The sequence below is a fragment of the Molothrus aeneus genome, chromosome 11, assembly GCF_037042795.1.
Source record: "Molothrus aeneus isolate 106 chromosome 11, BPBGC_Maene_1.0, whole genome shotgun sequence".
NCBI lineage: Eukaryota > Metazoa > Chordata > Aves > Passeriformes > Icteridae > Molothrus > Molothrus aeneus.
In genome coordinates this window covers 18,073,348-18,087,120 of record NC_089656.1, presented here as the reverse complement: position 1 = coordinate 18,087,120, position 13,773 = coordinate 18,073,348, and the positions used below count along the sequence as shown (strand labels likewise).

The 13,773-nt window shown below is 43.3% G+C and overlaps 1 protein-coding gene across 1 annotated transcript; it reads left to right on the top strand.

Annotated features, from left to right (window-relative positions):
- The first annotated feature begins 922 nt into the window (after positions 1–922).
- Positions 923–13,693, top strand: MEAK7 (MTOR associated protein, eak-7 homolog). Its single transcript, XM_066557352.1, has 9 exons — positions 923–1,172; positions 1,344–1,458; positions 2,567–2,743; positions 5,280–5,510; positions 5,977–6,121; positions 6,765–7,205; positions 8,411–8,529; positions 9,370–9,549; positions 10,549–13,693. Exons 3-9 carry the CDS (start codon positions 2,576–2,578, stop codon positions 10,681–10,683), a joined length of 1,419 nt encoding a protein of 472 aa, XP_066413449.1. The 5' UTR covers positions 923–1,172; positions 1,344–1,458; positions 2,567–2,575; the 3' UTR covers positions 10,684–13,693.
- The last annotated feature ends 80 nt before the right edge of the window (positions 13,694–13,773 follow it).

Here is a 13,773-nt window from a genome sequence, read left to right as displayed (position 1 = left end):
AGGCACACCCAGCTTTTCCCATCCCAAAGGCCATGAGCTGTTTCCAGCACAGATCAGGGCCAGCAACACCTTCACCCACAGACCTTTCTAGGACCTTCCCAGGATAATTTCTGGGATGGTTTTTAAAATGCTTCAGCACAGGGGACCTGGCACCTCAGACAGGAGATGCGAAGGGTGGTTGCTGTGTCCCAGCTACAGCTCTGAATTTTTACTCTTTTTGAAACAACTTTTAGGGCCAAGGAGGCTGAGGGAAAAGGGATGTCTCAGGAAGAAGGGTCCCCTCAGGGAGGAGGGTTCCTGGAAAAGCAGGTTCTCCTCCGGGAGGAGGGTTCCTGAAAAAGCAGGGTCTCCTCAGGGAAAAGGGTTCCTGGAAAAGCAGGGTCTCCTCAGGGAGGAGGGTTCCTGAAAAGGCAGGGTCTCCTCAGGGAAAAGGGCTCCTGGAAAAGCAGGGTCTCCTCAGAGAAAAGGGTTCCTGGAAAAGCAGGGTCTCCTCAGGGAGGGCGGTTTCCTAAAGGAGATTTTCTCTCCAGGGAAAAGGGTCCCCTCAGGCTGCACGGTCCCCTCAAAATGGAGACTTCTCTCAGGGTGGAGGGTTCCCTCAAAAAGGAGGGAAGTGTTCGCTCAAAAATGAGGGTTTCCTCAGGAAAAAGCGTTCCCTTGGAGAGAAGGTCCCCTCAAGGCTGAGGAAGCCCTGATGGAGGCAGGGTGGCTCTCGCTGTGTGCGGAGCTCTCAGGCTGCATCTTCACCGCCCGCCTGTCGCCTCCAGATCGCGGGGGCAACACCGCGCTCCTCGCCTTCCCTGCCTTCCTCCATCCCTTCCCTGCCTTCCTCCATCCCTTCCCTGCCTTCCTCGCTCCGCCCGTCCCTCCCCGCGGCCGAGGGCCGGCCCCGCGCTCCGCCCCGGCCGTGCGGGCGGAGGTGCCGGATGGCGCCGGCCAGGCCCGGGCCGGTGTCACAGCGCGGGGCCCATCGGGGGCTATCGAGGCCCGGGCCGGTGTCACAGCGCGGGGCCCATCGGGGGCTATCGAGGCCCGGGCCGGTGTCACAGCCCGGGGCCCATCGGGGGCTATCGAGGCCCGGGCCGGTGTCACAGCCCGGGGCCCATCGGGGGCTATCGAGGCCCGGGCCGGTGTCACAGCTCGGGGCCCATCGGGGCCGGCCCGCCCTGCCGGTAAGCGAGGGGCGGGCGGGGGGCTCGGCCCAGCCCCAGCCTCGTCCCTGGGATGGGGCGGGAGCTGCTGCCGCCGGCTGCGGAGGATGAGCTGGGCACCCCGGGAATAAACCCTTCAAAGCCCCCTTTTCGCTGCTTAAATTAACAACATGTCCACGGTCTGTTTTTTAGGTTGTAGTGGTTTCCATTCAGCCCTCGGTGCTTACCGCACGATCGGCGTCTTCCTCAGGCAAACAAGGCTCTAGGCCTGAAGGTGAAGCAGCCACAGCCCGGCCTCTTGTCTACGGTAAACAAAGTTAACGACAGAAATACTGCATTGGGCTCAGCACTGTGTCCTTCAGAGGTGGCTGGAGGACTGCATGATGGGCTTGTCTACAAAAGAGAGATGTCAGGAAGGATATGGAATTTACAGAAAGAACCCCCTGCAAAATGATGTTTTTGTTCCATATCTGATATTTTCCATATCGTCACCCCAGGCTTGTGTCTTCTCAAACAGGTGGGAAGGCTGTTGGCAGTGGTGGCCGTCACTGTGGTCGTGGTGGAATTTGGGGTTTTGGGCACTGTTAGGTCTGTGCTGTGCTGCTCCAAGGAGAAGGGCAGAGCACATGGCCCAGACAACACTAAAAATCAATCTGTAGTGCAGGTGACTCCTGGGACTTTGAGAGAAATAGTTGTACCACCAAAAGTAAAAAACAAAGAAACCCCCACACCAACCCCCCACCACTGGCTTTAATTCTGTGGGTACCAACTCCCAATGATTGATTTATTGGTTTCATAAAAATCTGTGTGTTTTTAGTGGGTCTTCAGTTGTGTTCCTAAATGTTTTTGTTCCTTTGTTTCAAATTATTTTTAGAATGCGTCCATGAAAAAACCCACTCTTATGTGATTTTCAGAGACTTTGCAGTGATGGTGTTTTAGTACCACATCATATTGGCAAACTTAGGTTCAGTCCATTAATGCACCAGAAAGATGCAGCATAATCTGTCATAACTAATCCATTATCAGGCTTTTCCCTTCATGTTAGGGATGTAATCCAGCTGTCAAACTCACAGTCACTTTGTGTAAACTAATTTTACCGTTAGATCATATTGGTTTTTCCACTTGATAGAGACTTGACTGAGGTTGGCATTGGTGGCCAGGGTGATTTTAGCCAGGAGCTGTCAGACTGTCAGCTTTAAAGCACAGTTACTGTTCACAGATGTTCTCCAGGTTCATTGAGCCTTGGTGAATACAGAGACTAAACAGTAGTTTTAATAATTTCCTGTAAGGCTGCTAATTTGCTCTTCTTGTAAAGCTTGCACTGGTATGTCAGTCTGCTTGATATGTCTTTCATGGCCCTTGTGATACCTTTCTGTGTTTAATGTTTCTTTTGATTTTTTTTCTCTCTGCTTCAGGTTGAAAAGATGGGGAATGCTGAAAGCAATGCCTATCAGAATCATCTTTCCAGATTTCTTCCTGAGGAGCAGTCTGACATTGATGGACTGTTTGACACCTTATCAGGATCCAGTGGCTCATCTGGAGCAAAAAATGCCAAAGCTGCAAAGAAAACTGTGACTCTGGCAGCACTACAGGTAAGAGAGTCTGTTATTCATCATATATCTGGGATGTAGTGCACTGAACAGAATTCCAGAAATAAACTATAAAGATGTGGTATTTTTTAAGGATTGCTCATCTCAATTTAATTTTTTGTATTTTGGGGCAGGATGGATATTTAACTTGCAGTTTAACCAGAGTAGTGACTTTCAGGTTTGCATTTATCTCTTAAATTGCACTTTTGGGTCCATTTGCAGCTTTCCTGATTCTGAAGTAAGTTAGGGTGTATGGAAATATTTTCACAGAGACCTGAAAAATGGGAAGAATATTTTTACCCCTGGAGTCTGTAGTGTGGGATCATTTACAGATTGTCTTGAGGAGCTGTCACAAAGTCAATTTTTATTTGGTTATGCCTGTCTCCCTTGACATATCACTCTCTCTAATCTCTTCACTTGTACTAAAAGGAGAAAATTCAATTTGACTTGATTAAGCTGTGGCTCCCTGTTTTAGCTAATTAACATGCATTATGCTTCTGATTAACTTTGCATTCATTTTCTAATCAAGAAAAGACAAAAATGAGTCATTGGGATCCTTAATAACTGCAGCTAGTCAGGAACTAAGTGGCCAAATGTATGTGGTGGTAAAGTGCAGTTTGATGTATATTACACAGATAATGGAGTCAAATTAAAGCTCATTGAAAGCAGCAGGTTATTTTAAGGTGTTCAGCAATGCCTGTGCATACAGACCAGCTTCAGCCTTCCTGCAGCCTGGCTGGCTGTGAGCTGTCACCAATTTTTAGAGCACCAAGTTTGGAAATGATGTTCCTGCTCCCTGGTTTCTCAGCACTAGTTCATCCACTGTCCTTGGTGCCTGTTAATTGTTTGGGACCTGGCAGAAGTTCTCTTTCCAGAGATCAGTGTCTCCCAGATCAGTGTGATCTTTGATGAACATTTACCTTTTTTCTTCCTTTTTTGTTTGCCATCTTAAATGAAAATCTTTTGGAAGACTTCCTGTAGGTGCAGGGAGAATGGCAATGGCATTTCTGCCTTGTAGGTGACAATGCCTCATGTCTGGACTGAGATGTGACAGATTTGATCCAGCTACAATCTGGTACCACTGGTGAGGCCCCAGGCATCGGGGCCAGGACAGGCTGCACTGCATAGCTTGGGAAGCAGGTGGAGCAGGAACCTCTTGATGATTTCATGAAGCCTTTTCAAAACAAGGGTTCTAAGCTGTCAGAGGTGTGAGTTAGATGGTTATTAAGGATTCCTTTTTTACACACCTCCTTTTTTCACACCCCAGGCCCACTCTTTGGAATAGCTAGAAGCAAAATGAAACAGCTCAGTGAAGTGGTGGGATTAGGTAGGGAGTAGGCAGGTAAATCAGCAGTGTGAAGTAAAAAATCCTTGAGTATAATGTTTTAGTTGTGTTCCCTGCTGCCTCTCCCACTTGAGGCTCATAGAGGATTTTTAGAAAGCCTCTCAAAGGCAGCTGTACCCCCGTGAGCATCCCTCCCTCGCTGTGGAGCTCTCTGATGTGAGTGCTGTGGCTGCTATTGCTGCTGCTGCTGCTGCTGCTGGAATCAATGGGAGCTGTGGCACTGATGTCAGTGCCAGCAGCACCGAGCTCAGGGTGCTGGAGCTCTCATGCCCAGCAACAGCCATTAACAGCAAATAGCAGCAGCCCAGGTGGCTTCCCAGGGGTGGTACTGAGCCAGGAATCAGCAACAGCAGCTCCCCTGAGTGGAGCTGCACTTGGGCTTTTAGGCAGGTGGGGCTCCACTGATTTCAGCACAGTCCCCACTGAGCTACCCCAGTGTGGAAGAGTCAGGCCAGGTCCTCAGCACACCTCTGTGCACAGTGAGGACCCTGGGTAATCACCTCCTCCTCTGTGCATGTACTCGAGGTGATTTATTTTTAAACTCTGTAATTATCTTGAACACTTTGAATCCAGAGTCAGATCTTTCCCACAGAGCTGTGATGAGTGATGATGCATTCCAGCTAGATTTCAATTCAAAGGGCCAAACATGCAATGCAGATGAATAAGTGCTGATTTTGACTCTCTTTAACACCAGGGATGCTTTTTAAAAATCAGGTGATCTGTGCTTCAATTAGTTGCTATGCAGGGGGAAGTTTTCCAGGAATGTTTTTACACGTGTATGTGGGGTTAAACACTACCTTGAGGCCAAAACTGAGATATGGAAAACACTCCACTTGGCTTTTAAGTGAGCTGCACTATGGAAAGCAGAATTAAAACACAGTTTTGAATGTTTTACTGTCAGAGCTGTAAACCTTTGCACCAGTTAACACCTAGAAACCCTTTGCTAATATCCTATTAAGACTTTACAATGTTGGTTTTTCTGAAGCCCATGGTGTTTCTAGAAAACAGTATCAACCTAATTCACTAAAAATACCACTCTAAAAACAGAAATTTTAAATTTTTCTCTTGGCAAAGCACTTCTTTGACAAAAAATTATTGCTGATACTACATACTGTATGTCAGCACAGATTAACTGGAACACATCAGTTGTTCTTCGTTTGTTAAACGTGCTCTTTGCTGTTTCTCTCACTGCAGGCACACACCCGGGAGCCCCTGCCAGAGGCAATGACTGCTCGCTTGTACCATGGAATGAAAAGCATTGACCTGCCTGGCAAATCAGCCGGGCTCAGTGAGCAGATTGCTAAGGAGCAGTTTGTAATTTTTATGTCAAACCTCTTAAAAGGGAATGCAGATGAGAAGATTAGCATCATAATGAGAATGATCGCCAAGACGGGAGGGCCTCTGAAGGGCAAACAAATCCAAGAGGTAAAGGAGCAGTTAAATGTGTGTTGGGGGGACAGTAAGAAAGCAGGGCTATGGTTAAGAGCCAGCAAGGGCTGTGGTGTGGCTGGTGCTTCTGGGAAGTGAGTAAAATGCTTTCTAGAGCTTTACTTGCAGAATCAACTCTGTAACTTTTGAGATATCACAGAACAGTAATTCACTGGCAGCTCCTACACTGCAAAACTTGACCTTCCCCTCCCTCTTTCATTCTCTATTTTATGGAGGTGCTTTGTGAAGTAACATGTATGAAACAACTTGAAAAGGGATCCTTTTCAAGGCCTATGACACTGAAATAGCATTTCTGTAGTTCCTGACTTGTCATGGCAAGAGATGTGTCTGCCTTTGGGATTACAGTGTCACTACTGCTTGACTTTATCTTCAGACAGTCCTTTGAAGCTCTTGGAAATTTCACTTAAGAAATACCAAAATGGTGATGTTTTAATCTTTTAAGTTCACAGAGGATCTGATCACATCTGTAGTCCATGTACTGAGCTACAGGAAGGAGCTGAAAGGTTGGAGTTTGGAGAATACGAGGGATTCTTCAAGTGGAGTCAAAGCTTTGGCTTCTGAGCTGCTCTCAGAATTGAAGCTTCCAGGTAAGCAGCCCTGATTCAGCTTATCCCAGAGCTTGTGTAATCAGTGATCTCATGAGAATTTCTCTCTTTAGGTCACATCTTTGAATTTTAAGGGTGAGACCAACATTTCAAACCTAGTGCTTAGAAAATGACATTGGCATTTTATTTACTTAACCTTACCATCTTTCTCCCCTAAATTCAGGTGAGATTTGATCTGAAGTCCTAGTTTGTCATGGAACATGTGTATTTCACAAATACCTGACTTGCAAGTGATAGGAATGGGCATCTAAATAATATTTATTTAAATATAAAATTTATCATGTATTTTTGGCTATGTCCTTTTAAAAAGCATAGTTCTGTCTTTGCACTGTTGTAATAACAGATCTTGCTGTCTTGTAAAGAACACTTCATGAGTTGTAGCTCAAAGTCTGCATTTCTAGATCATGACAGCCCAACCAAAGAATGCCACAGGTAGAGGTTTCTCAGTTCTATGGGTGCATTTGTTTAATTTGTTTAATGTTGACATTTTACTTTTCCTGGCTCCTTTCAAATGTGGTTTTCTGTCCATTACAATAATGTTACCATTATCTTCACACTTAAAAATCACCTGATTATTTTCCAGACAGGGAGACTTACTCCTCTCCCTGTGTGTCTTATTCCTCAGATGGGACAAAACCCGTGGGTTCTCAGCTGCTGGAGACAAGTTTTGACCAAAGTGCCATTGAGGACTGGGTGTACCGAGTTCCCCAGATCTCAGTTTTCCTCAGTGTTGTCATCAGGCAAGGTCTGCACGTCCTGCATTCCCTCCCAGACCAAACCAACGACATCCTCAACCTGCTTCCTCACTGCAAAGGCATCAAAGGAAGAGGAGTTGTCAGTCTCTTGGACATCCCAGCCATCATCTACATCAACTCCCACCTGCCTGCAGAGATGCAGCACAAGTGGCAGCTCTTATTTTCCTCCAGGCTCCACGGGGAAAGCTTCTCACAGCTGTGTGCCCATATAGTGAACAAAGGTCCTTGCATAGTGATCATAAGGGACTTGGATGGTTTCATCTTTGGTGGGTTTGCATCTCACTCCTGGGAGGTGAAGCCACAGTTTCAAGGTAAAACTCAACTTTTCTTTCTTTAGTATCTCTGGTATATTCCCTGGTTTTTGTACAGGCACCAGAATCCTGTCCCCTTAATGGATACTGTCCCTTTAATGACACCAAGTGTTTCTTACACTTCCAAGTGAATTTCTCTGTGGCAAAAATAACACTGACTTTCAAAGAACATAAAACACATGCACAGTTATTCTTAGCATGGCAGCCAGGCATATTGCTGATTAATATTTATAGTTTTTTATTTGATAAGGCTTTTAAAATTGCAGGACTTACTGACCACAGAACAAGTTTTCAGGGAAATCTATCAAGCCCTGTAGCTTCTTAGGTTGAAAATCAAATGAAAATGAACGAAGTAGAGCACAGATGATGAATTAGTGTCTAAATAATTTGACCACAGGATGGCAGTCCTCCATCAGGAACACCTGAGCCTCTTCTTGCCATTTGTGCACTGTGTTCCCTTTCTAAAATACAGCAGCCAGAGGATTCTTTGGACAAGCTAAACTTCTTGTTCCCTTAAAATTTTGAGGGAGAAGAGAGGGTTTTTGAAGAGCTCTTTGGAAAGAATGTTTGTGATGGATTTGTGAAAAAAAATCATGGGCTATGGATATTTGGTGTTGCTGGGAATCCTCATTGTGGCTACATTAGAAACTTAATTCATGTCTTAAATGAGTGTTTGAAAATTACCACTTCAGACACTTGGTATAATATTATTTTACCCTGATTACACATCCATTTCCTTGTATTTTTTCCTGATAGAGAAACATACAAAGCCTACACAGCAAGCACACCACAGGTGCCTCTGAATCCTGAACTGGGCATGGTGAAAATTGCTCTAAATCATTGACTAAACTGATTTATCTGTCAGTGTAGTCAGAACTAGGGATGTCTGCATTCAGTTTGTACAGATCTGTCAGCTGGCCAGTGTTAGGTGATATAATGCAGGCTGGGGTAGGTGACATAGTGACATAATGTCCTAGTGGTGCCTCTGACTCTGCCCTTGATCACAGCCTGTAATTGCATTGATTTTTGTGACTGCACAGAGTTCACTGAGAATAAAAAATATATATATAAATCTTGATGGGGGATCTACTGGCTTTCCGGGATGGCAGCTGCTGTCTTTGAATTATTCAGCTTAAATTATTTTTTCTAATTTATTTGTTATTGCTTGACTTCTTGTCTGACCTGAGGTGCTTCTCTGTTTGCAGGTGACAACAGATGCTTTCTGTTTTCTGTTTTCCCCACTCTGGCTGTATACACATACACAGGGTACAATGACCACTACATGTATTTAAACCATGGCCAACAGACTATGCCAAATGGACTTGTAAGTATTCAGAAATGATGATTTGGAAATTGGATTTGTGGCCGGTGTTTGGAAGTGTTTTGTGTTTTTTTTTTTTCCTTCTGAGAGCAGATTTATTTCACTTGTTATTCTCTGAGGAAATTTGCATGCCTGAAGCAGCACAAAACTACAAAGTAATCTGTGTAACTGAGGATTCTTCCACTGGCTGCTCTCCCTGCCACAGCAACTGCTTTTGGAATTATGGAGGAAAATTCCCAGCAGGATGAGAGTGCAGACATTGCAAGTAGCTGCTGCTGCTGCTGTGTGATGACAGTGGCAGGAGCTACTCCTACTCAAGTTCCCAAATGAGCTCTCCAGATGCAGAGGAGTTTCTGCAGAGCTACAACACACCACCTGTCCTGGAAATACTTTACAGTTTTGGAGCATTATGTGCCCATAACTTTGGGGATTTCCAGCAGGCTGGAATTAATTTGCTCTAGAAAAAGTGAACAACATCAAATTACATTATTTGATTATTTGGTTTCTCCAGATACTTTCCTAAATGGAAAGGAGGCAGCAAACCCAAGCCCTGCCACTCCATTTGAAATGGAGCTGTTAATAGTCAATAAACAAAAGCCAGGAGTTTAATTTGTGGCACAAGTGACAGATATTTGTATTCTGTGAAGCACAGAGGTAGGGCAGTATCACTCAGGTAAATTTTCAGTAGTGTTCAGGAATAGTAGATGTGGGTATCCCCTTTTTTCACCTACTCACAGAAGTGTGGCATAAATAGTGACCACAGCAGCTTACTTTCAGGTTTCCTGACTTTGCCAGTCTGTTTCCCTGTGCAGGATGTGTTTAATATGCTGGTTTTCTCCACAGGGTATGGGTGGACAGCATGGCTACTTTGGCCTCTGGATAGACAGTGACTATGGGAAGGGCCACAGCAAAGCCAAACCTCGCTGCACCACCTACAACAGCCCCCAGCTGTCAGCCAAAGAGGATTTTACACTGGATGCCATGGAAGTTTGGGCAGTGGGAGACGCCCCTGAGAGTGCAGGGGTAGGTGAAATTGTGAATTGAACCTGTGAAATTGTGTCCTGGTGGGAACAGAAGTTGCGAATGTAAAGCTCATGGTTGCAGTTTCCTGTTCAAACACTCTCTCCACTGTAGTCAGTAACATGTTCTGTACCTGGCCCTGTGCTGCCATGTGCTTTGTAGCACCAAATAGCAGAACTGTAGTGGAATTATTGAGGTTGCCAACAAGAAAGAATATCAGGAGGTGATAGAGTCAGAATAGCAGTACTTTGAATTTCAGAAGGCCTTTTTGATACTGAGGAATGGTCTCTGGGAGGAACCTCCTTGGAGGGGCTCAGTAAACCCCAGAGTTTCTAAAAGCACTGGAAACTCTATAAGTCTAATCTCTAGTTCAAGAAGAGACTCAAAAGCTTTCTTTATCAGTAACTTTAAATTTACTATTGTTTTACCATAAATTTGTGTGAATAGATTTATGCCAGTCTTTCTGCACATTACTTTTGGGAATGAGTAGGACCCCTCTCTCCAGTCTCCTCTATCCCTGCAATTTATTCTCTTATTAAACTGTCTGGTCTGTACAGTTTGGTGGGGTTTTAAAATTTATTTCTTTTTAATTTTTACTTCTTTTCATACTAAATTCATCTACCCTGACTTCACTGGACGCATAACTCTAAGTAGAAACAGAGCAGACTGTTTACAGAAAATGTTGAATTGTAACTGGATCTCTTTAAAAACCTCCCATCAGCACTTCAGACTGAGATGGGGTTAACCAGGATGTCCTGGATGGCTTATAACCTGAATAAACTTGAAATATCTCACTGTCATCTTAGGAAAAGTTTATGGCTGTTTTATGTAGCTGCAGCAGTAAAAATCATTTGACGTGTTTGTGAATTTTGAAATTGGAAACACTTCTTCTACATTGTGCCAAGCTTGCAGACTACATCACTTACAGACTTTTGAGTGTGAGTCTTCCCTGTAGCCTGATACTGACCTTTTAAATTGACTGCATTTTATTTTGTTTTGAAGAGAAAAGGTAAGAAGAGTATCCTGGATGTGGATCCTCAGGCTCAGGCCTTGCTGGAAATGGCTGGGAAAAGCCGTCAGAGCGAAGGTCTGCGGGAGCCCGTGGAAGAGGATGAAGGTGATGATGATGAGAACTAAAGGAGCCACAGTAACATGTAAAAACTTCATTTTTATTTGCTTCAAGTGATGGTGATGTTCCTTGAACAAGATATTTTTTCCTTTTTTTTTTTTTTTTCCCCTTGAATGTACCTCATTGTCTGGGACAAAGCTTAAGCCTTGTACTTGTGTAATATTTAGGTCTAAAGCACTAATCTGCCTGAAGGGTTTTGGTTGGGGAGGACAGAAAAATTAACTGGGGACATAATCATTAGGCATGGCTGAGCTCCAGCTGAATATGAATCTGCTTTCATTCCCCATAGATCATGTCTGCACACTGAATTAAAGGCAGCAGAAGTTATTGACAGTATGGCTTTCTGTCCTGGAGAATTGATATGTACATAGTTATATATTTATAAAACCTGTTCCAGGCGCTGATTAAAGCTCTTATACCTCAACTGCACATATTTATTTGCATGCAATGAAATTAGTCAGCAAAGCTTACAAACTGTAACAATGTCTTACAGTGCTGAACATAGAATAGTCCTCATGATGCCATATGAAGGGTGCTATAAATCTGCATTGCTTCAGTTAAAGCATTAAATTTCAAACTCTCTAAGTCAGATTTTCAGCAGGTGATTCCATGTGAGCTGTAGGATGTTACACAACAAGTTTTATAGTACAACACTATCCCTTGTGCATCTCTCTTCATCTGTTTCTGCAGAAACTTGTCTGTTGCTTTAGACCATAATCATTGGAGCCATATTTATCCTAAAAATACCTCCAGCAGAATTCTCTAGAGAAGGTAAATTCTTCAGCAGCCTCATGAGACTGGAGTAAAAGATCAGGCTGTAAAAAAGGTTGAGTAGGAAGCAGCCACAGTTAATTGAGGATAGAATCTACAGATACCTTGTGAAAGAAATAAAAATCAGGGTTATGTCTGTAAAATGTTTAAAGAAGATTGCTGTACACTTTATTTCCACAAAATGAATCATTTCTCTGTTATGGAAAAGAATCCCCACAATGTGAAATGCAGTTGTTGGGATTTGTCCTCTGTTTTCTGACTCTTCACCAGTCAGCAGCACCAATTTTGTCAGGTCTCTTATACTCAGGACTTTTTCTACTTGAATTAGTTCCCATCTCTCAGTAATTATTAGTTTGACCTCACTAATTTACTATGTGTAATTAACTTGTCAAAAAGAACCCTTTGTAGCAGGGACTGCAATTTCTAACTCAGCAACAAGTGTTTGGTTATCAGTGTCTCTGACTGTCAGTTTTTCTCCTCCTCAGGAGAAGGACTGTGTCCAATCCCCTTTGTCCTGGCATGAGTTTGTCTTCTTTGCAGCTTAGAGAAAAACAATAGAATTCTATAGTTTCTGCTCATGTGGCCTTCCTTGAAATTCTTTCCCTTGGTGTTTTCTTATATGAGATTTTTTCCCCCACCTGTTGTTTTTCATGAGGAGCCAGATTTGAATATTCTGAACAATCTGCACTTGTGCCTTAACGTTGATCTCATTTGTAAAAATTATATTAAACAACATGAATTTAGTTTTGAAAGGAGAGCATGAACAAATCACTCCAGCCAGGCATCCTAGGAGTCAGCTGGTGTGTTTTGTGGAGTACCTGAACTAATGCTTGGGGCGTTTGCATGCTGTTTGCTGCAGTACAGAGAGTGCTGTGAAAGGCCTGGGACAATGTCCTTTTATGCTGTACTTGCTTAGAGATACCAGATAATCTCCCAAGTTTGTAAGACACAGAAAAAAATAAGCATCAGAACAATTGCACTGATATTTTTGTATAGTTTTCTTCTCTCTATATATAAATAGTATTTAAATATTAAATTTTACAATGTAAGGAGTATTAAGTACATGATGCTGTCTGTAAGTGTGGTGATAGCAGCTTTTGTTTGAACATTCTCAAACTCCCACCATGAGTCTTAGAGGTGTTTTTCACTTAGCAGTGCCTAAGCCTATTAAACACTCCCATGTAGATGGCATACAGTTGAATTTCTGCAGTTAAACATAAAATAAACAGCTAGGCTTTATTTTCCTTCCATTACAAGGCAGAAGCTTGTTTTTGAGAACTGAAACCATCTGCAAGGGTATAAAAAAAACCTGAATTGTACAAAGCTACTCTCCACCAAAAATATTTCAGTGGCCAGGTTTTCTTTGATTTTTAATGAGTGTTAGTAAAGCTGTTTCTTTCTAGATTTTGATTCCAAAATATAATCCTGCTTGAACTTCATCTTGTGACTATCAGCATAACATTGTGACCTCTGAAATTGTAGTTTTTTGACAAGTTTGTGTCTGAGACTCTTCCTCTTCACTTTGAAGGTGTTAAGCTGGGGCAAGAAGAAAACTGACAGTGGCACTTTAGCAATGTCTCAGTAGAGCATTATTTACTAGGACATCACTGATCCAAGCAGGAGATGGCATTATTCCAAATTGTTCTTTAAATGTAAAAGAGGGGTTAGGAAAGACTCAGTTTTTATTTTAACCTGAGCTAATGATTAAGAAATCTGGGCTTCATGCTCATGCACCTAAAATGTCCAGCAAGCTTTTGTCAGCAGTAGGCTTAGCTATGATCTGAACAGCTCAGTCTCTTCTGTGCAGCTTTGGCCCAGCTGCAAAGCCCAACATCCCCACCCTGTTCCTGACTCATCTCTGTTCTCAGGCTCTTTGGAATTGAGTCCCTTTCCCACTAAATCCATCCTCTGCTGAGCATTGGCTCTGATCAGCCTGATTCTTCTCCTGTCAGTCACACAGGTACAAAAACTGACAGCTGAGGGTTGGCACTTCAGCTCCCTGCTCCAGTTTCCTTGAAAGCCTTGCTGAGTCAAGGCTGGGTATCTGGGAATCCACAAACACTACAGATTGAAGGAAAAGAAATGCTTCAAGGCAGGTCTTTTCCACTATTCTAGTGAAACATTAAAGGATGTGTCTAAATCACGAGTCTCACTCAGATACTTGTCAGTAACATTTTAAAATGTAGATTTTATTAATAAAAATGAGTTTGATTTAAATAAATAAAATTTCAGTTTATGCACAATAGATTTTTCTGTACAGGTGTGAAACTCTTCTTTTGTCTGGGACTAGCTCAGCCTTCTGGAATAGAGATCAGTGTTATAAAAAT

Coding starts and splice junctions, on each gene's coding strand:
- MEAK7 (XM_066557352.1), top strand. CDS start 2,576: ATGGGGAATGCTGAAAGCAATGCCTATCAGAATCATCTTTCCAGATTT. Junction 6,122..6,764: donor CTCAGAATTGAAGCTTCCAG/GTAAGCAGCCCT, acceptor CTTATTCCTCAG/ATGGGACAAAACCCGTGGGT. Junction 8,530..9,369: donor AGACTATGCCAAATGGACTT/GTAAGTATTCAG, acceptor TTTTCTCCACAG/GGTATGGGTGGACAGCATGG.